The 21228-nt window shown below is 53.2% G+C and overlaps 1 protein-coding gene and 1 long non-coding RNA gene across 9 annotated transcripts in view; one reads left to right on the top strand and one right to left on the bottom strand.

The window, feature by feature from the left end:
- Positions 1-21228, bottom strand: part of SH2B3 (SH2B adaptor protein 3) — a 37539-nt gene that overhangs the window by 4659 nt on the left and 11652 nt on the right. Inside the window, exon 3 of one of the 7 annotated variants that reach the window (XM_086347839.1) lies at positions 7650-7981. The exons of the other annotated variants lie outside the window; for them this stretch is intronic. Within the exon in view, the coding sequence (XP_086203965.1) occupies positions 7787-7981 (195 nt within the window). The 3' untranslated portion in view covers positions 7650-7786. Of the gene's footprint in view, positions 1-7649; positions 7982-21228 lie in introns of those variants that run through there. 7 annotated transcript variants of the gene reach the window in all.
- LOC147355448 (uncharacterized) lies at positions 347-11900 on the top strand. 2 transcript variants are annotated; one of them, XR_015144532.1, is made up of 3 exons: positions 347-1299; positions 3067-5630; positions 11357-11900. It is a non-coding gene; the product is annotated as an uncharacterized LOC147355448 (long non-coding RNA). The 2 variants fall into 2 exon arrangements; XR_015144533.1 differs by lacking the exon at positions 11357-11900 and having other exon boundaries at positions 3015-4823.

Below are 21228 nucleotides of genomic sequence, written 5' to 3'. Positions count from 1 at the left end.
TAACTACAGCACTATCTCCCCCACCCAGACATAGACACTGAGTTCCCCAGCACCCAACGGGGCCTGAGGGCCAGTCTTTGCTTCACCTTGACCTGTGGACATTCTAGCTCTGACCCATTTGCTGGCTGACACCTGTTTCTCTTCCCACTGGTGGAGCAAACCCCCCAACCCATTCTTCTGGCCAGTCACAATCGCTGCTGATCACCTCATCACAGCAAACCCAGAAAGGGAAGGTGAGGGTATCCCAACCCAAGTTTCCTCTGTGGTGCTGGCTGACCATGCCGAGGGCCCAGGCCTTTCACATTGGCTTTACCTCCTCTCCTCCCCTCCACTGGCTCCCCACCAGGACGGACCTCTCCCAGCCCAACAGCAGCCCAGGAAGCAGATATTATCACCACATCTTAAAAAGAAGAAACTCAAATTTTGGAGATAGTAATTTGCCTGAGGAAGCAGAGATCTGGTTGTGAACCCCCATTCAAAGCATTCACCTGACTACTCTGTTCTGCCTCCAAGTCTCAGGAGGAGGCGCAGGTGAGGTGGCATGGTGGGAGTTGGCAGAGTAGCTTAGCTATGGGCTCTTGGGGCTGTTTTGCCAGTGTGCCCAAAGGAACACAGCCTGGCAAGGCTGGCCCTAGTTACAGCCAACCAGAGAACTGCAGGCCCCAGAAGTCTTGCATGACATTCAACACACATGGGGTTCAGAATGGGTGGGAGATGACCCCCTACTCCTTAGTCATCAAAAGGGTCCTGACTGAACCTGGCTGACCCTACAGATGTCTGTTCCCAGGGCCCAGGAGCTCTCATCACTTTCTTAGAAGGGAGAGCACCCCTCCACTTCCTCCTGTGATAAAATGGCTAAGATTGTTTCCCTAGAGTCATGACATGATCAGTGGTGGCTTTCAGCAGAGGCCTGAGGGAGATAAGATGTGGGGAGGGGGCAGCCAAGACCCAACTGTGCCCTCTTCCGTTCAGCAGTTGTTTTAAGCGACAGTGAGGTGTGCCTGAAAATAACCACAATCCCCACCAAACCAGGGCTTCCCTGGTGGCTCGGTTGGTAGAGAACCTACTTGCCAATGCAGGAGATGCAAGAGACCTTGGGTTTCAACTCTGGGTCAGGAAGATCCCCTGGAGAAGAAAATGGCAACCCGCTCCAATATTCTTGCCGGGAAATTTTTTAGAGCCTATTGGGCTACATACAGGCCATGAGGTTGCAAGAGTTGGACACAACTAGTTATGCGCGCATGCACACACCGTCAAGCCAGCACCGGGTGAGGAGGAGGAGACGAGGCAGAAACAAAGGTGAGTTCTAGGCACAGCATCCAGCCTGTGCCCAGACGGGTATGCCAGAGTGGTGCCAGAGTCCATCCCAAAGCCATACATTCAACTGAGCTTCAGATAAACAGGTGCCAGGATTCTGGCAGAAGGATGGTGAGTGCAAGACTGGGCAGCCTGTTAGGAGAGAGGCTCTTCCTGGTCCAGGCCCACACCCAGCAGGTCTTGGAGCTGCCAGTCCTGCCCTGGTGGTTGGACACAGCAGTCTGGGATGGAGAACGGTGGGAATGCACTCTGAGAAGCTACACAACTAGTAAATCCCACCCTAAGTGACCACCAGCCAGGGCATTATCACCCTTCCAGGTCCTCTTGTATGTCCCCTACTACCCAGTTCCTCAGCCAGGGAGCCCCACCCAGCTCCCGCATGGACACTGGACATGCCAGACAGAGCACAGGGAAGCAGGGCCCCCATACCCCCAGCAGCACTCTCAGCCAGCCAGCCTCTCCATGTCTATTTCCTGGCTACAGAATAGTACAGAGGGTTTGTTCCTGCGCCTGTATGTGTGGTTGGCCCTGCCTGGCTCTGGATCCACAGAATCACCGGGAGGAAGTAGACCAGGCCAGGAAGGGAATGGGCCTTGTCTCCTTTTCAGTTCCTCCCTGGGCCCTGCCCCCAGCGCTAGTGCCAAGATTAACTGGCGGCGCCATGGGTTTCACTCTGAATGTGGAGCTCTCAGTGCCAGCTCCACCCCCAGCAGCTGAGCAACTGCTGACCTGACAGGCAGTGGTGAAGAAAGGATTCCCCCTCTTCAGCCACGGCGGCCAACCCTGGCTGCACAGGCGAAGGTAAAATTTGGCCCAGTTCCCCTCCGCCTGCTGGCTGAGCCCAACATGCATTCTTTGGCCGAGTCATAAACTCTAGAGGCTGAGCTAGGGGCTGTACCCAGCTCCCCCAGTGTCCACCTACCTACCGTGCTCCCTGGTGGGGTTGGCGGGGGGGCAGAGACTCTGCCCAGATTGGAGGAGCAATTTCTCCCATGGCAGGGGGTGGGGGGGCGGCGTTTGGGCCTCGAATCTGGCTGGAGGGAATGAGAGCTGTGACTGGAAACATCTGGCCTCTCTGGAGGCCTTGCTTTCCCCTCAGCCTGCTGCCACTCCCTGCGCTTGGGCGTGCACGGCCATCCAGAGTGCTCCAAGGCGCCCGCTTGCACTCTGCTATGCCCCATCCTCGTTCACACTCACAGGATCCCAGCAGGGACAAAGTACATACAGTATATCACCCAGCTTCTGCCCTAGAAGGGGACAGATACCCAATGGGCAGGACACGGTAGGGGCCAGGACACATGGGTGTGCAGGCAGTGAGTGAGTCTCGCAGGTGCTGAGAGGTCCTGGGCCAAAGCCCTGAGGTAGGGAGGCACAGGCACGCATGCTGTGCAGGGGTCCCCGTGGGGCTGAAGTAATCAGTTTATTCTGAGGTGGGGCTGTGGAGGTGGGCAGCTGCCTGTGTGAGTCTGGCACTCACATTAAATACTTGGGCAGAAGCCAGCCAGCCAGTTGGGCCAGACCCAGCTCTTAACTCGTCTCTTACATGGGAAATGGGGGGGGGGGGGGGGGCGGGCGGGCATGGGTGGAGACAACATCCAAACAGCAAAGACCCTGGCACAGGGCACCCCAGGGTGTGGGCATGCAGTATCCTCACAGTGGCCTTACTCCACCCACTCTAGGGGTCTTTATTCTTCCAGGGAAAACCAGGAGAGACCCACACCAGCCTCTGAGCAGTCTTCTCTCTCCCAGGGCTTTAGGACCCTCACTCCTCTCCTGTAAAGAGCAACCGTGGGACAGGAGGTAGGACGCAATATACAGCTGAAGGTCAAGGTTCAAGTCCCATTCCTCTGCCACAGCACTCAACGCCCTCGAGTTAGCAGCCCCATGGCCTGGAGCCAAGATGGGACAAGCCCCAGCTCCACCACCTACATGTGGAATCTTGGGCATGGCAGTGACTGCAACCTCAGTGTCCTCTTTGGTGATAGGCAGACTGTAAGCAAGATCCTGCTGACCTCCAGGCAGAGAACAGTGGGTCTTTGCTGGGGGCCTGAAAACAAAGGCTTGGAGGAAATTCTAGATCCATTCAGAAAACTAAGATCATGGCATCTGGTCCCATCACTTCATGGGAAATAGATGGAGAAACAGTGACAGACTTTATTTTCTTGGGCTCCAAAATCACTCAGATGGTGACTGCAGCCATGAAATTAAAAGATGCTTGCTCCTTGGAAGGAAAGTTACAACCAACCTAGAAAGCGTATTAAAAAGCAGAGACATTACTTTGCCAACAAAGGTCCATCTAATTAAGGCTATGGTTTTTCCAATAGTCATGTATGGATGTGAAAGTTGGACTATAAAGCAAGCTGAGCGCTAAAGAATTGATGCTTTTGAACTGTGGTGTTGGAGAAGACTCTTGAGAGTCCCTTGGACTGCAAGGAGATCCAACCAGTCCATCCTAAAGGAAATCAGTCCTGAATATTCATTGGAAGGACTGATGCTGAAGCTGAAACTCCAATACTTTGGACACCTGATGCAAAGAACTGACTCATTTGAAAAGACCCTGATGCTGGGAAAGATTGAAGGCAGGAGAAGGGGATGACAGAGGATGAGATGGTTGGGTGGCATCACCAACTCAATGGACATGAGTTTGAGTAAACTCTGGGAGTTGGTGATGGACAGGGAGGCCTGACATGCTGCGATTCATGGGGTTGCAAAGAGTTGGACAAAACTGAGCGACTGAACCTAAGTCATGGATAACTGAGTTCCCTCTCCTCAGGCAAGAGCCCAGAACGGATGCTGCTTGGACCAATGGATGAACAAATGGATGAAACATCATTCTGAGAAAGGCTTAATCACCTCTTATTGTATCCTATAATATTGTATCCTGCTTATTTAACTTATATGCAGAGTACATCATGAGAAACACTGGGCTGGAAGAAGCACAAGCTGGAATCAAGGCCTGGCAACTGAACTGAATTGTATACAAACAGTCTTAAAAAAAGAGAAAATGTCCTCTTTCAGATTCCAGGGATACCCAGAATGGGAATGCAGACAACCACTAGAACACAGACCTGAGTTTAACTTGCCACAGATTTGTATCTGAGCTTCCCAGCAGCCAGTGCAAAGAGGCATTCTCCAAGAAAAGGCAGCCACTTACGCATGGATCCCGTGCGCAGCAGCCATTAAAGGCTCTGAGAAGAGCTGCTGCTGCTGCTGTGTCTGCTCAGACTTCAGTCATGTCCGAGAAGAGTTGGAGCAGAGAAACCTGAACCCATGTGTTCCCCACCCAGTGGCCACCAAGTGTCCAGCTCAGAAACCCCTGTTGGGTCTGCACAACCACTGCAAGCAGCCTCCCCATCCTGAGTTTTTGGAATTAAACGTTCCTGGCCTTCAGTCCCAACTCTGCCTCACCCTCCATGGACAACTGACTTGCCTCTCCTGGCCTCAGTCTCCACTACTGTAAAGTGGGCTAATGGTGCCCCTCTACCCTCCAAGAAAATGTGGCAGTACCATGTGTATGGGCACTGTGGGGGCAAGGGGGGGAGAATATGGAAAGGTCTCAGGGGATGTCACAGGGCGGGGATGAGCACAGGGTCTTGGGAAGTCAGTCTTAGGAATACCTGGTCTGCTCAGAAGCAAACCGCTCTCCTGAGGAAACTTTCAGCTTTCATGGCTGTCCATACACACTGAGTCCGTGAGCCCGAGGCAGCCTCCCTGCTCCCTTCCCATCTCGTGCCTTCCACAGGGCACAGTCACCGGCTTTAAATGTTTGCTGAGTGCTCTGCAGAGTGGAGAAGGGGGAAGAAAAAGACACCGGAAGCCAAGAGTATGCCAGGAGCCAACAGCCAGGGACCAGTAAGTGCAGCCACATCCACAAGACGGCAGGGGAATTGTCTGTGGCAAGAAACAGCACTAACAGGCCCCCTCACTCCACTCTTTAATGAGCACCTCCTGTGTGCCAGGCACTGGGGCCTGGTCTGTCCATCCAGGACATTTGAACTGTTGAATTCACAGGTCTGCATCATTTCCAGAAATTGGAAATATTGCAGAAAAGAGCATCATCTTGAGGAATGGAGGTACCAGGACCAAGGAAATTGGAAGGTCACCGCTCCAGGGTGAAGGCAACCCTGACATCATCTCTGAGAGCATCCTGCTCTGAGCCACTTGTCTTGTTGGAGGAACATGGTGGGCGCCTCCCCTGACGCCCCCCCCAGGAGCCCACGCATGGCTGGTGTTTTATTCCCGACTTCACAAATGAGCAGCCAAGGCTAAGAGAGCCTCCTACATTACAGCCAGTGGGCCTGGATCCTTTGGAGGTCAGCCTGGGATCCATGTTTATCCTGGGTGCATCTGAAACAGCATTTTCAGATGCTGGGCAAGGAGCCACACCCCCTCCCCAGGCACAAGAGATGGGGAGGGCAGGGGATACAGCCCACCCCACAGAACACACAGTGCTGGGCCCTGGGGGCAAGGGCTTGAGAACGAGCTGGCCTGGATTCCAGTTCTCAGCAGTTCGTAGGGGGATGGGGGAGAGGGCTCTGGATTCTAGTCATAAGCAGCTCCTGCGAGCAAAGCAGGGGCGGTCACAGGGAGCCCCACTAAGGTGAGGCATCACAAAAAGGTGACATCTTGAACCCTGAGAGATGGGACGGGTGGCATGAAAACTGAGTTTGTTGTCCAACAGTCCTGTTAGCGCTCCTCCCAGACACATCCCGAATCCAACAACTTCTCATCCCCCTCCTCTGCTCTAAAACTCTTGTGGAGACTTCCCTGGTGGTCAGTGGCTAACATTCTGCACTCCCAATGCAGAGGGCCCAGGTGGAGAGATCCCTGGTCTGGCAACTAGATCCCACATGGCTGCAACCAAGTAACTCACATGCTGGCTCTGAAGACCATCGAATACCCCATGTGCTGTTACTATGACTGGGCACTGACGGCCTGCATAAATAGAGAAAATTTTTAAAAAGGGACTTCCCTGTTGCTCCAGGACTAGGATTCCATGCTTCCAATCAGAGGGCCTGGGTTTGATTCTGGTTAGGGAACTAGATCCCATACACTGCAACTAAGAGCTCATACAGTTAAATATTTTTTTAAAAAAACCTGTAGGCCCCACCTTGCTGGTCCTCACCGTGGCCCGTGAGATACTGCTGGACCTCGTTCCTGTTACCTCCTTAACCTCACCTACCCTGTTTTTCACCCTGTTCCGCCACACTGGCCTCCACTCTGCCTTCAATGTACCAAGCACACTCCCACCTCGGGGCCTTTGCACCTGCTGTTCTCTCTGGCTGAAAGGCAGGTTCCCTGCATCTTTACAGATCTGGCTCTTCTTGGACTCAGGTCTCAGCTCAAGGATTGCTGCCTCGGGAAGGCCTTTTCTGACCACTGAATCCAGACACACAGAGTCACCATCCCAGAACCCCCTTCACTTCACTTCCTCCACTGCCTTATCCACCTGTGAAATGTGGATATGGGGAACCTGGTCTTGTCACATCCCCAGGATTGAGCACAGGGCTGGGAGGTTGTAGATGTTCAACTTTAGTCCTCAACAAATATTCATCACAGGCCCCTTGTCTGCCAAGTATCATGTGTGTTGGGATCTGTAGGCACAGGATACGGCCCCCAACGCAGACCCCCACCCTCTCGAGGACTCTAGGGGAATGGCAGGGACTCAGGGAGGCAAGGATGGAGGACACAGGTTGGGCCTCCAGGGCCTTGAGCCAGCTCAGGGAGAGCCCTGGCTGAGAGGAAGGCCCTGGACGCCTCATGGAACACGGGTCAAGCTGACGATACAGATGGAGGAATGGGAGCCCTGACCAGCAAAATTCAGTTATCCCCAGCCATGGAGAGCAGCCAAGTGGAGCTGGGGCTCAGACCCTTGTCTATGTAGTCCCCGAGCCCACAGCACCGCTGCCATCCAGCTCACACACCACCAGACCTGATCTAAACTGCTGGTCTCAGGAGAGAAAACCACCTCTCCTTCAGGGAGCCTTCTCTGATCGCTACATTGTGGTCAGTGCAACTCCTGTGCCTCTCCCGCGGCACGGGGCTTATCAGACCAGGCCATAATTTCCTGATGGTGCCGCTGCCCCCACCATCTGACTGGGAGTTCCTCTGGGGGTGGGGACAGGGCACCAAGCCTTGTTTCCAGCTGGGGCCCAGCACCAGGTCCAGCCTGGAGGAGGTCGAGAGAGAGTCTGTCAGATCAATGGGTGAGGGTAGATGCCTGGGGCCCCAGCCCTCAGATGTCTGGGAAGCAGAGGCAGATGTGGAGGTGTGGCGAGTTATCTCACCCCCTTGTTCCCCTGCTCCCTTGGGGGCAAACTGAAAGCAATGAGCTCAACAAATGTTTAGCTGAACTATAGGGCACAGGTCATTTCCTTCCTCTGCCCCCAACCTGGGGGACACACGGACACACACACACCCTTTGAATGCTTGCTTCCAGCTACTTTTTCTCCATGTGACCCTGAGCAAATCACTTCTCTGTGCTTTTGTTTCCTCGTCTGTAAAATGGAGATGGTGATGAGGCACATGCCCAGGGCTTCTGTATGTGCAACCTGTCAGTTGCCTGGAGTACACAGGAGTCTCCCAGGTCTCCTCCTTGGTCTGGCCCTGTTGTCTCAGGCTTCCGTCTCCCCATAAGAGAGCAGGAAAGGGACGGGAGATGCTTCTATAAAAGCCACAAAGATCAAGTCAGCTTCCCCTTTCTGCCAAGTGAGAGCCCACCAGTGCCAGAGACGGAGCTCTTCCCGAGCCGGCACTGACAGAGGGAGATGTCCCCCCTGCCCAGAGTCCCCATCATTTCGCCTCCCTCCCCTGGGCAGGTGGCACCCCCAGATCACACCCTTAGTGACCAAGCATGATTGTGGGGGCCTGTGCCCCCTCTACTTCTGGACCCGGAGAGGCCCCAAGAAGGCCCTGTAGAAGGGGTAACTAGCTAGAGGTGTTGAGAGAGACATGGGCTGGAAAGTGAAAGTCGCTCAGTCGTGTCCGACTCTTTGTGACCCCATGGCCGGTAGCCTACCAGGCTTCTTGGTCCATGGGATTTTCCAGGCAAGAATACTGGAGTGGGTTACCATTTCCTTCTCCAGGAGATCTTCCCGACCCAGGGATTGAACCCGGGTCTCCCGCATTGTAGGCAGATGCTTTACCGTCTAAGCAGGAAGCATGGGCTGGGGGCTTCCCTAAAGCCCCACCTGCAATGAGCTCCCCTGCAAGCCTGCAAGGTCCCCTCCACATGTCAGAAATGCAGACTCACAGTGACACAGACATAAAGCCCCCTTTCAGAGAGATGGAGACCACCCCACACATAGAATCACAGTGACAGGGACACAAAGCCCCTCTCAGATGCTGGAGCAACCTGCCTCCCAGAGACAGACATGCCCGTGGACAGAGAGAGCTCCCCAACCCCCAATATTCACAGAACCAGTCTTGGATCCCCCTGACAGCCATCCAAACCCTGAGATGCGGCTGTCCAGCTTCATACTGAGTGGCCAAGTGTGGAGATGAGCATGCACTTCTACTCTTAGGCTAGCCTTGGGGAACCACCCAGGATTGGGAGGGAGTGGCCTGTGGCTGAAGAGAGACCACTCCTGGAAGTCACCCTCCCCACACCCCCTCATGGGCGTGGATGCACTAGGGAACCAAGGTGCTTATGGACCTATGGGCATCTCATCAGCTGACCTCGCCTTGCCTCCCCCTCAGGGTGACAGCGGTCCACCCATGACCTGGCCTGGGGAGGCCAATCCTGGGATGGGGCCTTGCAGAGGTGGGAACAGAGAGGCCAGCTTCACACCGTCACAAGCCAGGCTGCGGGCTGTACCTTTCCTCTGCACAGGGCACCACTCCTGGCCAAAACTTCCAGCAGAGTAGAACCAACCACTTTCCAGAATGTGGAGCTGCTCAGTGGCTAGCCTGCGTCAGCTCCCCTCTGTCAGTTTCCTGCTGGAGGACAGAGCAGGGTCTCTGGGAATACTGAGCCGGCACCTAGGCCTGGGCCCACTGGGGGCCCCGTCAGAAGCCCCCTGCACCCTGCCCCTTGCCGGCTGCAAACCAGCTGCCACCAGCTCACGCGTTGAGCGACCACTTCCTGCTCCGAGCATCCCGCCAGTTTTCCTCCCTGCCCTATGTGGCTGCAGAGCCGCAAGAGCCCCGCACCCTGTCCCCACCCACCTTCACACCGACATTGCCTTCCTCATGCGGTGCCCCTCTGGCCACCACAAGGCCAGGACACCCGGGCCTGGAACACTAGGCTGTGTCAGCCCCCAGACAAAAAGGGAAGCCGTGACTCCCAGAGGCCCCACCACCCACCCAGGCCCCGAGCAGGAGGGTCCCGCCTGGCGTGCAACCAGCCACTGCCCCAGGTCTTCCCACTGCATGGGAGGGTGTGCTCTGTGTTCTTGGGGGGAAAGCAGAGGGGACCCAGAGCTGGCTGGCCACCCCCCAGGGCCTTTTGCGCTGTGCCTGCCTCCCAGCCCTATGGTGGAGCCAGCCAGGTGGGGGAAGCCCCTTACCCCAGCAGCACAGCCCTCAGCTGCACCCTGGGGCCCCTGTCAGCTCTACACCCAGCGAGGGTGGAAAAAGATGTGGTTAAGCAACAACAAATAACCTCTGTCACTGGCCTCCGATAGGGGCGTGCAGTGGAGGGAGGGGGGCTCGTCACCACCAAGATCCCCAAAAGCCCCGGACGGTGGCTACCGCCTGCCTTCGAAGAATGATGATTCAGAAAAAGAGGTGAAAGCGAGGACCTCTGGAGCTCAAGGGGGCTGTAGGGCTGCCGTGGAGGCTCAGAGTCAGCTGAGCAGAGCCTCAGGCCAGGCTGACGGGGAACCAGGGCGCCAGCCAGGAGCCCCAGAGTCGGCGGGGCCCACTGAGGCCGCAGTCTCCACCCTTCCCAGCTCAGTCTGCCAAGAGTTCTTGTCATTATCCTTAGCCCCTGTTCAGTGATATGCCTTTACACACAGCACCTCACTGACACCAAAGAACAACAGGAAATTGCACCAGCCACAAAGAATAAAAGCCAGTTGGATTAAATAATTAAATGTGAAACATAAAACCGAGACAAAACTGGAATAAAAGAACCTGAGTAATTATCTGATCCCAGCCCTAAGCAGAAAAAGCAAAGGACAAAATCATGAAGGAAAAAAATCAACCATATGTCAGTGCCCAGACTTAAAAACCTTCATAGGCTGAGAAACTCAGAACCAGTTGAAAAGTCAAATAGCAAAGGAAATATTTGCAGTGTGTGACAGAGCACCAGGATCCATGTACAGAGCTCCTGCAGGTTAGCAGGGAAGAGGCAGGCAGTGCAAGAGAGGCACACAGAGAGTTAATGGTCTGTAAGTCACAGAAAATGTCTACGGCCAAGAAACATAAGAGACAGTCAAAATTCGCAGGGACAGAAAGCAGGATTAATGGCTGCTAAGGGCTGGGGACCAATGCTAACAGGTACTGGGTTTCTGAGTGAGGTGATGAAACAAGGTGGTGCAATGTTCTGGAATGAGACAGTGATGATGGCTGCATACACAGTGATATGCTAAAAACAACGAATTGTACTTTAACATGGTGAATTTTATGTCATGTGAAGTATATCTCAAAGTTCTTTAAAAAGAGAAATGGCCCATTCTATTCATAATCAGGACAAGATAACCACTTCACCTGGTAGTTGGCAAACATTTTTAAAGTAATACCCAATGTAAGCACCACTATTTGAAGATATTTAAATGAGTATGGCTTTTCCAGAAGGCTCTTTGGAAAGGATGTATCAGAAACATTAGAAATAGCTCCTGAGCACATGAAAAGATGCTCAACCTCATTAGCCATCAGGGAAATGTAAATCAAAACCATTCAACTATTCAAAACCATTGTAGGATGGCTACAATCAAAAACAGCTATAATAAAAAGTGTTGGTGAGGATGTGAAGAAGTTAGAACCTTCATACATTACTGGTGGGAATATAAAATGGTGCAGTAGTCTGGAAAACAGTTTAGCAGCTCCTCAAAATGTTTAAAGGGAGTTACATTTGATCCAACAATTCTACTCCTAGGTACATACCCAGGGAAAAAAAAAGAAATGCGTCCACACGAAAACTTAACTCACAAATGTCTGCAGCAGCACTTTTCATAATCACCCGAAAGTGAAGACAACCTCATGTCCATCCACTGAGAAATGGACATACAAAATGCCATCTAGCCATACAATGGGAAATCAGTGGGCAATAAAAAGGAACAAAATACTGACACGAGCTCCAACATGGACAAGCCTTGAACACATGATGCTGAGTGAAAGAAGACAGTCATGAAAGACCACACACTGGTTCTGTGTACATGAAAAGAAGAGACTAAGCCAATCTAGGGAGACAGAGGAGATGAGTGGCTACCTGGGGCCGGGGGAGGGGAGGGATGAGGAGTGATTGCTGATGGCTACAAGGTCTCTTTTTGAGATGAGTGGTGGTGAGATGAGAAAGTGGCCTGTAAACCATGGAGACATGTACAACCCTGTATATATACTAAAAACCACTGTACCCTTTTAAACAGGTTAATTTTATAATCTGTAAACTATATCTCAATAAAGCTTTAAGAGAAAACACATGAGAAGCGCTCATGACGCCTTCCAGCCAGCACTTCCCCTCTAGGAATGTAGCCTAAGGAAGTAATCAGAGATGGGCAGCAAGATTGATGTACAAGACGTTTGTCACAAGGGTATCTACTTGAGCAAAAAAATTAGAAATGGTTGAAACAGGAGTCTGGATAATCACAGATAAATATATCATGGCCTATGTAAATGAAATATTGTGCAGCCATTAAGACATTCTTAAAAATTTCTTAAGAAAACATAAAAATATTCAACACATGTTAAGTGAAAAAAAAAATGTAGAATGAATGTGTTAGTCCCACAAGGGCTTGGGGTTTTGTCCAAAAGTTTCTGCCCATTTCCAGCGTGCTGGGCACACAGAAGGAGCTCCCTCTATTAACTACTGAATGAAGAATTAGCGAATGCTGATGGAGCTGCAATTTGGGGGAAAAGTTGGAGAAAGAAATACAAGAGAGGACAGAGACATTGACTGGGACTGAAATGCTCGTTTTCTCTGGGTAGTTGGATCATGGGTGGTCTTTCGGTGACTGTTCTATCATTTCTGCCCTGAGCTTTAAAACAAAACCAGAAACACCAGGAACTCAAACGTGGGGGCCCTCGGTAAGGTAGACAGTTTCCTAGATTACATGCAGATCTGAAGAGAGACACCACGGTCTGTCCTCCCGTTCCAGATGGTTCCCTGGAGAGAGGTTCTCTCTGCCGTGCTGTGGACTTCAGACTGGGCCGCAGTCAGGATTTGCGTCCGGCCCAGGAAGGAGGGGGTTCAGACACAGGGAGGGAGGACCCGGAGGCTAGATCTTGCTGTGCTGGCCCCCACCCCTATCCGCCGTCATCCATCGGTTCCAGAGACTGAGCAGTCAGTGGGGTCCACGGCCCAAGGGCAACGGTGGCCTCCACCCCAGCTCGGAGGGGAGAGAGAAAAAGGGGTGTGTGCCCCAGAAAGGAAGCTGAGGCGGCCCCTCCTGCCTTGGGGAAGGAAGCCACCCCGCCCCCACCCCCAGTGAGGGCCAGCGCTCAGAATGCAGAGATCTCTGGTGTGCATTTTGGTTTCCTTTTCCATTCACAAAGAAGTGGGTGGGGGATTTCCAGCAGGCCCAACTGGCTGTCCATGCTGTCCGCTTTGCCCAGTTAGGGCCACTGGGAGTGGCAGCCAGGTGGTGGCCTATCCCAGGGAGGGCCTCTGGGGACCCAGCTCGAGGGTCTGTGACTTCCCACGCAGGAAGTCCCTTCCGCTGCCCCTCAGGAAGGAAACACCTCACACCTTGTGCCAGGCCCTCCAGGAGCCAGGTTTTGACTCGGTCACCCGGCGAGGGCAGGACTGACATCCCATTCTTCAAAATGGGAAACCAAAGCCAAAACAGGCCAGGTTTTCAGCCCAAAGCCACATAACAAGGACGCAAGAGCCACGATCTGAACCCAAACCTGTCCATGTGCCCTGCCCCCTGGCCACCAAGTCCACAGCGCAGACTCCACAGTTCTGTGTCTCCACATGCGGTCCCCCAACAAAGGAAAACCAAAGATCAACTTCCAAGAAGCTGACAACAGCCACAGGCCCGAGGAGCAAGGGGATGGAGGGATGATAAATGACTGTCATTTGCCACCCTCCCCCTGATGGATTCAGGGGCACTTTCCAGTCTTGGGATTCACAGAATTTGAGCCGAAAGGAAGCACACCGATACCATCTGCCCGTGGTTTCAGCGTGGTTGGGGGTTTCTTCTAAGCGGCAAAGTACTTTTCAAAAAACGATGTTACACAAAACCCCAATAAGGGGCAGACAGGGCGGCTGTGTGTGCGGTTGGGGGCCCCACGGGAGCCCTGCCTACCACCACCCCTTCCTTCCTTCCCCCACCAGCCCTGGAAGGCCCGGATCAAGCCCCTTGGTTGCCCGTTTCACAGCTCAGAGAGGCACGGGGAATCACCTGGGTCACAGCAGCCCCAGCAGAGCGAGGACAGAAACCCCATCTCACCCCAGAAGCCTTTGACGCCTGGTCCTCCTGGGAAGGTGGGATTGGGGATGCACTGGCCTTCTACACGCCTGTCTCCCCGGGGATCATTGGGGCTCTGGGCCCACAAGGGTCTGCTGGGCTATAGTGGGTGGTCTCTGTGCCTGTTTGGGGGTTGACACAAGCCCCTGACCTTGGCAGGCCCACAGCAGACTGCATTCCTGCTCTTCCACCTGCCAGCTGTGTGGCCTTGGGCAAGTCTCTATATCTCTCCATGCCTCTTTCCTCTTAAGAGACAGTGTCCTCTCTGTCTCCGCCTTCCAGTGTTTGTGGTGACTGCATGGGATGTGTCGAATGCAGTGCCCACCGTGCTGAAAATGACTAGTAACAAGTAGCAGCTGCAGCAGCTCAGCCTGGCTGAGAGCCCCTGCATGGGGCCGGCTCTCACCGCCACGGGGACAGCGGTTGGTTCACCATCGCCCTGCTGTGGGTGCCGCCACTCAGCTCTTTGTACTTGAGGAAAATGAGGCACAGGGAGGGCCAAGTGCCCTTCCCGAGGCCGCACAGTGCAGAAGGGCAGGGACGGGACTCGGGCCCAGGTCTGTCCGAGCCCCCAGGAGGCTGCCCCTCCCGCCTGCATGGCCGCTTCCTGCCCAGCCCTCCTCTTCCTCCTCGCACTCCTGCCTCCGAGAGGAAACCGCCGGCCCCCGGCGGACGTCCCTCTCTCTCTGCTTCCTCTTTCCCACACTCGGGCACGGGCTCTGGGCTCGGCCCCCAGGGTCCAGCGGTGGCTCCTTCTGCATCTTGGGGCCTCAGTTTCCCCACCCGGGAGGCAGGCACAGCGGAGTCAGGGGAGGTTGAAGGGCTAGTTGGGCAATGCCCTCACCCCCAGGCTGCGCTCAAGACTCTCAGCCCCTTCATCATCCAGGCTGCTTGCCAGGAGCACTGACTGCTCCCAGCCAGGTCCCCTGCCCACCCAGTCAGCACCTGCAGGATCCACAGCTCATGACACGTATGGGCGCCAGGACCACCCCCATTTTACAGACGAGGAAACTGAGGCCCTGTCACTTGCCCAAGGACAGCTCATAAGCAGAGGAGGGAACGACTCTGAACCACACTGCCCGACGGCCCCCAGCCACCCTAAGGACCAGTCGGTCCAGCCACTGCCAACTGACCCACTTCCTCTTGGGGCTACGAGGGCTGGCAGTGCAGGAGGGAGCTCAGGGCTGTGGGCCGAGTCCCCTAGGATCCCCCACCTCCTTGCTCAACGGCTTCTCTGGGCTGAGCAGCAGAGGCCAACAGCAGGGCACGCTGTGCAAGAGGGACCCAGGGGAGTCCGGGCCTCAATGTGCCCAGCTGTAAATTGGTGGCACTGGACATGATGGCCATGGGGAGCCTTTTCAGGTCTGAGAACTCAAAACAGACACTCCCCCTACCAACCCCCACCCACCCGGGTAGGGCCCCTGGCTAACCACCACCAGCTCCGCCACCCATGATAACAGTAGATACTCTGGAGACACACTGGGCACCAGGTGCAGCCCAAATGCCCAATTCCCCATCCCGTCTCCGATGCTCTGAGCTGTGTGACTGTGGACAAGTCACCTCCCCTCTCCTAAACTCAATTTCCCCATCTGTGATATAGGGCCAATTGCTGCAGCCCCCTCACAGGGCTGCTGTGAGGGGTAAATGAAGCCCAGACAGTTAAATGCTTAGTATATAACAAGTGCCAAACAGATGCTGCCTAAAAGGGCATTTTTCAACAGCACCTACTATTAACAGAATTCCATCAATACTCCCACAGTGCAGATGAGAGAAACTAAGGCTCAGCCCTCAGACCGAGCAAAGCTGGCCAGACTCTGAGACCCCCTCAGCCAAACCAGGCCTGGACATGTGGGGAAACTGAGACTGGAAACAGCAAAGGGCTGGCCCTGAGGCCATGGCCTGCCCAGATGCGCTCCACTGAAAATGGATCCCAGCTCCTAGGAGAGCCCTGCCCTCCAGGGTAGCCAATCCCAACCCCTGTAATTGCTCCCTGACCTTGGGACCCACCCCTCACCCCAGTCAGGCTCTCCTTCCGCAGGGGCCAGGCTGGGGTGCACTCCGAGTGAGCCTGGCCCAGCACTGCCAAATCCACCAATTCGTATGAGAAACCAGAAGTTGGGCTCTTATAGGAAACCTCTCCATTTTATGGTTTATAAATATTGGCAATCAATCCATCTTTCTTGTTTGTAACTGCCGAGGATGGCACATCTTAGGCCTGGCCTGGCCAGGAGCTGGTGCTCTGCACCCCATGGCTGGAGGGGGGGCCGTTCAGCAGTGTGGCTGGGGGCTCAGGAGTAGGGACCAGTTGGGATCAGGGCTCAGATCTCCTTAGCAGCATGCTCCTGAGTTTCTTTGCCTCTCCTGGCCTTGGTTTTCCCATCTGTCAAACGGGCCGATAAGCTTGACCTCATGGGAAGGACTTGAGGGTCAAGTGTTTAGGGCAATGCCTGGTGAGTAATACTGTTTACTTAAGGAAACATACTGCTTCCTCAGCAGCCCCCAGCCTGAGCTCAGAGATGCCCGAGGGAGGTGCCATAGGACAAGAGGGTCTTCTAGGAGAAGAATCATGCCACATCCTCCCAGACACCGGAAGACCACAGGCAGCCCCAGAGGGTTTCTCCAGCCCATTCCCACTGCTGAGCAAGTGTCGCACCCGCCTTTGGCCCTGAATCCTTCACATGCTCCCACTGCTCTCAGTGTGAAACCTAACATCCTCACTGTGCTCCCTCAGGTGCCGCCCAACCCAGCCCGGTCACCTTTCCAGCCTCACCCCTCCTTCTGCCCTCTACTCCAGCCCCTGGCTGCATGGCTGTTCCTCCAAGTCTCCTGGCTCATGCCCACCCGAGGGCCTTCCCACTTGCCGTTCCTCAGCATGGGACTCCTTTACCCAGTCTTCCAGGAGCAGCACCTTCGCTCATCCCAGATGTCACTTCCTGCCAAGGGGCTCTGATGACCACCCCCCAGGGACAATCCCCAGCCTCCCCCGAGCGCACAGAAGGAAGGGCTGTTCTGCCCCCTGTCCACCTGCAGCGATGCCACTGAAACTAGACTTTGAACTCTGGGAACGAACTATGCTTGTCTCCTCCCACCCCCCTGAAGGTCCACTGCAGCAGCCTGTGGCCTCCGCTTATACACTGCCTGTAATGGCCGGCTCCCTCCCACCGCAGCCCTCACGGTGCCTTGAGCCCTGGCTGCTGCCATCACGCCTACTTTACAGACAACTAGACTGAGGCTGTGAGTGGAGAATTGACCGGGTCAGGGGCACTGGTCAGAGGCGGAGCTCTGACCCAACTCCAGGGGAGGCAGACCCATGAGCTGCCGACCACCTGGCCTCAGATTTCCGGGGGGAAGGGGGGGCACACGCCCCAAGTGAGGTCCCTGGGCAGTGCCCTCTCTCAGTTCTCGTCCTCCAAGCCTCTTCTGCCTGAGCACCATCCAAGTGACAGAGCTCAGGTGTGAATCCAGAGCTCAAGCCTTTGCTGTCACACCCTCCTTTGCCTTTCTTGACTCTTTGAGCTGCCCTGGCATGTGAGATCTTAGTTCACTTGCCAGAGATGGAAGCTGCACCCTCTGCACTGGAACCACAGAGTCTTAACCACTGGACCATCAGGGAAGTCACTGCCTTTGTTTAAAGTTGCTCGCATAGGGGTAGGGTGGGGGAGAGGAGAGAGAGACTCAAGAGGGAGCTGATATATGTATAATTATGGCTGATTTGTGTTGTTGTATGGCAGAGAGCAAGACAACATTGTAAAACAACTTTCTTCCAATTAAAAAATAAATTAAGAAGTTGCTCCCATAGACAACTCCAGGGTCAGAGGTCAGAGGTCAAGGCTGCCCAGTAGGCAGGCACACTCAAGACTTCTAGTCTAGGTATCTTCAGCCTAGACTGGATGATCCAAGTCACTCCAGGAAACATTCAGAAGAGCCTCAGGCTGTTCTAATCCCGAAGCTAGGACCTGCTCACATACCCTGTGGAGGGGGTGGGAGATGCCCTACCAGGGCTGCTTACTTTGTGGGGGACACCCAGGTCACACAGCAACTCTCAAGCCTGTGAAAGAGGCCCAGGTGGCCTGGGGGGAGGGGCGAGCCCAGGGACCCAGCTGCCACCCCCAGGTCCCACTTCTCCGAGGCCAGACACCACTTCTGAGCCCTAAGAACTCTGACAGCTGCTCTGACCCTGGGCTCCTGAAGAACAGGAGCCTTGATCGTGCATCCCAGCCAGGTACCAAGGGCCCAAAGCAGTAAAAAAAATCTGCACTGACTTATTACCAAATAATAAGTCCCCAAATCATTTCACTACGACAACCACAACAACAAGAAACACCAGAAACGCCAAGCCTTCCCTGTGCTGGGCGCTCAGCAGAGGCGCCCTCCCAGGTAACACAACAGCCACGCAAAGTGCGAGCTCTGAGAAGCTCAGCTCAATAGAGGAGGAAGCTGAGGCCCAGAGAGGTGACACCACCTGCCTAAGGATCTGCAGCTGAGAAAGAAGCGAATTCATTGTTTGAACTTGGGTCCGCCTGACTCCTGGCACTGTGTTTTCTAAGACGGTTTGTTTTAAGCAGCAGCAGTTCTTAAAAGTTTTACAGGGAATCGCACATTATCATGCAGGTAAGACCATGTATCTGGGATGTTATTTGCTTTTCATGGTGTCAGAGCCTTGAGACTTTTTAAAACAATGAATAAAGTTTTTATCTGCACTTTCCAAAAGCTTCATGTTACATCTGGAATAAAATACTAACTCTTCACAGGACCTCCTCCCCTGCGAGCCGTCTTCCCCTTCTGTGACCCCACCACGTTTCTGTGCTGCTTTCTTAAAAACATGCAAAATGCTTTCCCATCTCCGTGCCTTTTCCCTATGCTGTTCCTGAAACCCAGCGATTCTTACCTCAGTAAGATCTTAGTTCAGGGACTTCCCTGGTGGTCCAATGGTTAAGAATCTGCCTGCTAATGCAAGAGATGTAGGTTCGATTCCTGGTCTGTGAACCAAGATCCCACATGCCACAGAGCAACTAACCCTGACGCCACAACTGCTGAGACCGTGCGCTCTGAAGTCTGAGAACCTCAACTAGAAGCCCACTCACTGTAACAAAGACCCAGTGCAGCCAAAAAACAAAAGATCTCAGTTCAAAAGTCACCTCCTCAGTGGCAGCTCAGTGCTTAGGACTCCATGCTTTCACTAACGAGGGTGCAGGGTTTCAATCTCTGGTTGTGGAACTAAGATTCCCACAAGCCTCACAGCACAGTTGGGGGAAAAAAAGTTACCTCAAGATTCACAGTTAAACTTTGGTGATTAAGACAGTGTGGTGTTGGCATAGGATAGACACACAGGCCAATGGAACAGCAGGTCCAGAAGCACACAGATGGACACTAGATTCAGGCTGACAGTAGCATCACATGAGACCCAATGGGAAAAAGAGGGTCACATCAGCATGCAGCACCAGGACTGGAAGAGCTGTGACCCCTGCCTCACACCGCAGTTCAGGGTGGATCTTGTGAAGGCCTGTCAATATGATTCAGCCCAAACAATAAAGCTTTTAGAAGACAAGACAAGAAAGATCTTCATGACCCTTGGTAGGCAAAGATTCCTTTAATGGGACAGAAAAAGCACTAACCATAAATGAAAGCAGTCGATAAACTTTAGACTACATTAAAATCAAGAACTTAGGTTCACAAAAGGATTCCATTAAAAGAGTAAAAAGATAAGCATAGTGCAGAAGATGATACGGACAAAGAAAGTGCCTTCAGGGTATATAAAGACTATAAATCAATAAGAAACAGACAGACAACTCAATAAAAATGACAAACACTTGAAAAAAGAGCCAGTCCCAATGGCCAATAAACACATGATAAAGTGCTCAACTTCATAAGTCAGGGAAATACAAATTACAGCTGCAATTTGAGATACCAGTATACATCCATTGAAGAGAAGAAAAAAAAGACTCATACACTGCTGATGAGGATGCAAAACTGTGCTGTCAATTTGTAGAAAAATTTAGAGGTTTCTTACAAAGTTAAACGTGCACTTACCATATGACCTAGCACTTCTAGGAATCTACCAAAGGGAAATGGAAGCATATGTCCATACAAAGACCTCAGAACAAATTTCATTACAGCATGATTTGTAAAAGTCCCAAAGCAGAAACAATCCAAATATCCACCAATCGGTAAACGGATAAACAAATTGAAGGACATCCATACAACAGACTGGATTTACTCAGCCATAAAAAGAAACAAACTCTAGTACATCCAAGAGCACGAGCAAATGTCTAGAACATACTGGGTGAAAGAGGCCAGAACATACTGGGTGAAAGAGGCCAGACATAAAAACCAATGTACTGTGCGATTCCAGTCTTCCTAGGTTGCCCCAGTGGGAAAGAACCCGCCTGCCAAGGCGGGTTAGATGTAACAGATGGGGGTTCCATCCCTGGTCAGAAAGATCCCCTGGAGGAGGGCATGGCAACCCACTCCAGTATTCCTGCCTAGAGAATCCCATGGACAGAGCCTGGCAGGCTGCAGTCCATGGGGTCCCACAGAGTCAGACACAACTGAAGCGACTTAGCACGCACACACAGACTGTGCAATTCCATTTATATGAAGTTCAAAACAGAGAAATGCAATCCATAGGGGCATGAGTCAATGTGTGTGGGGGGGTGGGTGCTGATGTGGAAGAGGTGTGAGGGAGCCCCCCAGGGCACTGGGCCACTGGGTGTACAAACACAGAGATCCTTGTGAAGTTTCAGACGCACTTCACACGGCTCAGCATGTGAGTATGACTCCACAGAGAAGTTTAAAAAGGAAAGGTACTTCACACAAGGGGCTTCCTTGACAACATCCCATCCCACCCCCAAATTAGGACCTCCTCCCAGAGGTTCCATTTCTTTCTTTCAGAACACAAGATACAATTTATAATTCCAAGTTCATTGGTCATTTTACTCCTTCAATAGCCCCACCAGGACACCAGCTTCCCAAGCAGCTAGTGCTGAGCAGTTGCTAAACAAGTATTTTTTGAATGAATGAGTAATTGTTGGTCTCCTCCACCCAGACGGTGACCCCCCCCCCACCCCCCAGAGCTGGGATCTGCTTTGCTCACTCTCTAGACTAAGGGCCTAGGACATAACAGAACCACAAAGAGAAGGGAATTACAGGCCACAGGATCCCATCAGCTTGACACATCTGGTCAAAGACGGAGTCCTACAGGTGTCCAGAAGACAACGAGCCTTCAGCCTCAACTGCACCACTGGAACTGTGTCCCAAAAGACCCCCCCCCAAAAAAATCTAAACTTCAAAGAAAGTAAGACATTCACAAAGCATGGAAGGCCTCTAAGGAATTCCACCA

Source organism: Bos grunniens, chromosome 17, assembly GCF_055505025.1.
Source record: "Bos grunniens cultivar Pamir isolate PY7600 chromosome 17, Bosgru_T2T1.0, whole genome shotgun sequence".
NCBI classification, from domain to species: Eukaryota; Metazoa; Chordata; class Mammalia; order Artiodactyla; family Bovidae; genus Bos; species Bos grunniens.
This window is presented reverse-complemented; position numbering and strand designations above follow the sequence as displayed.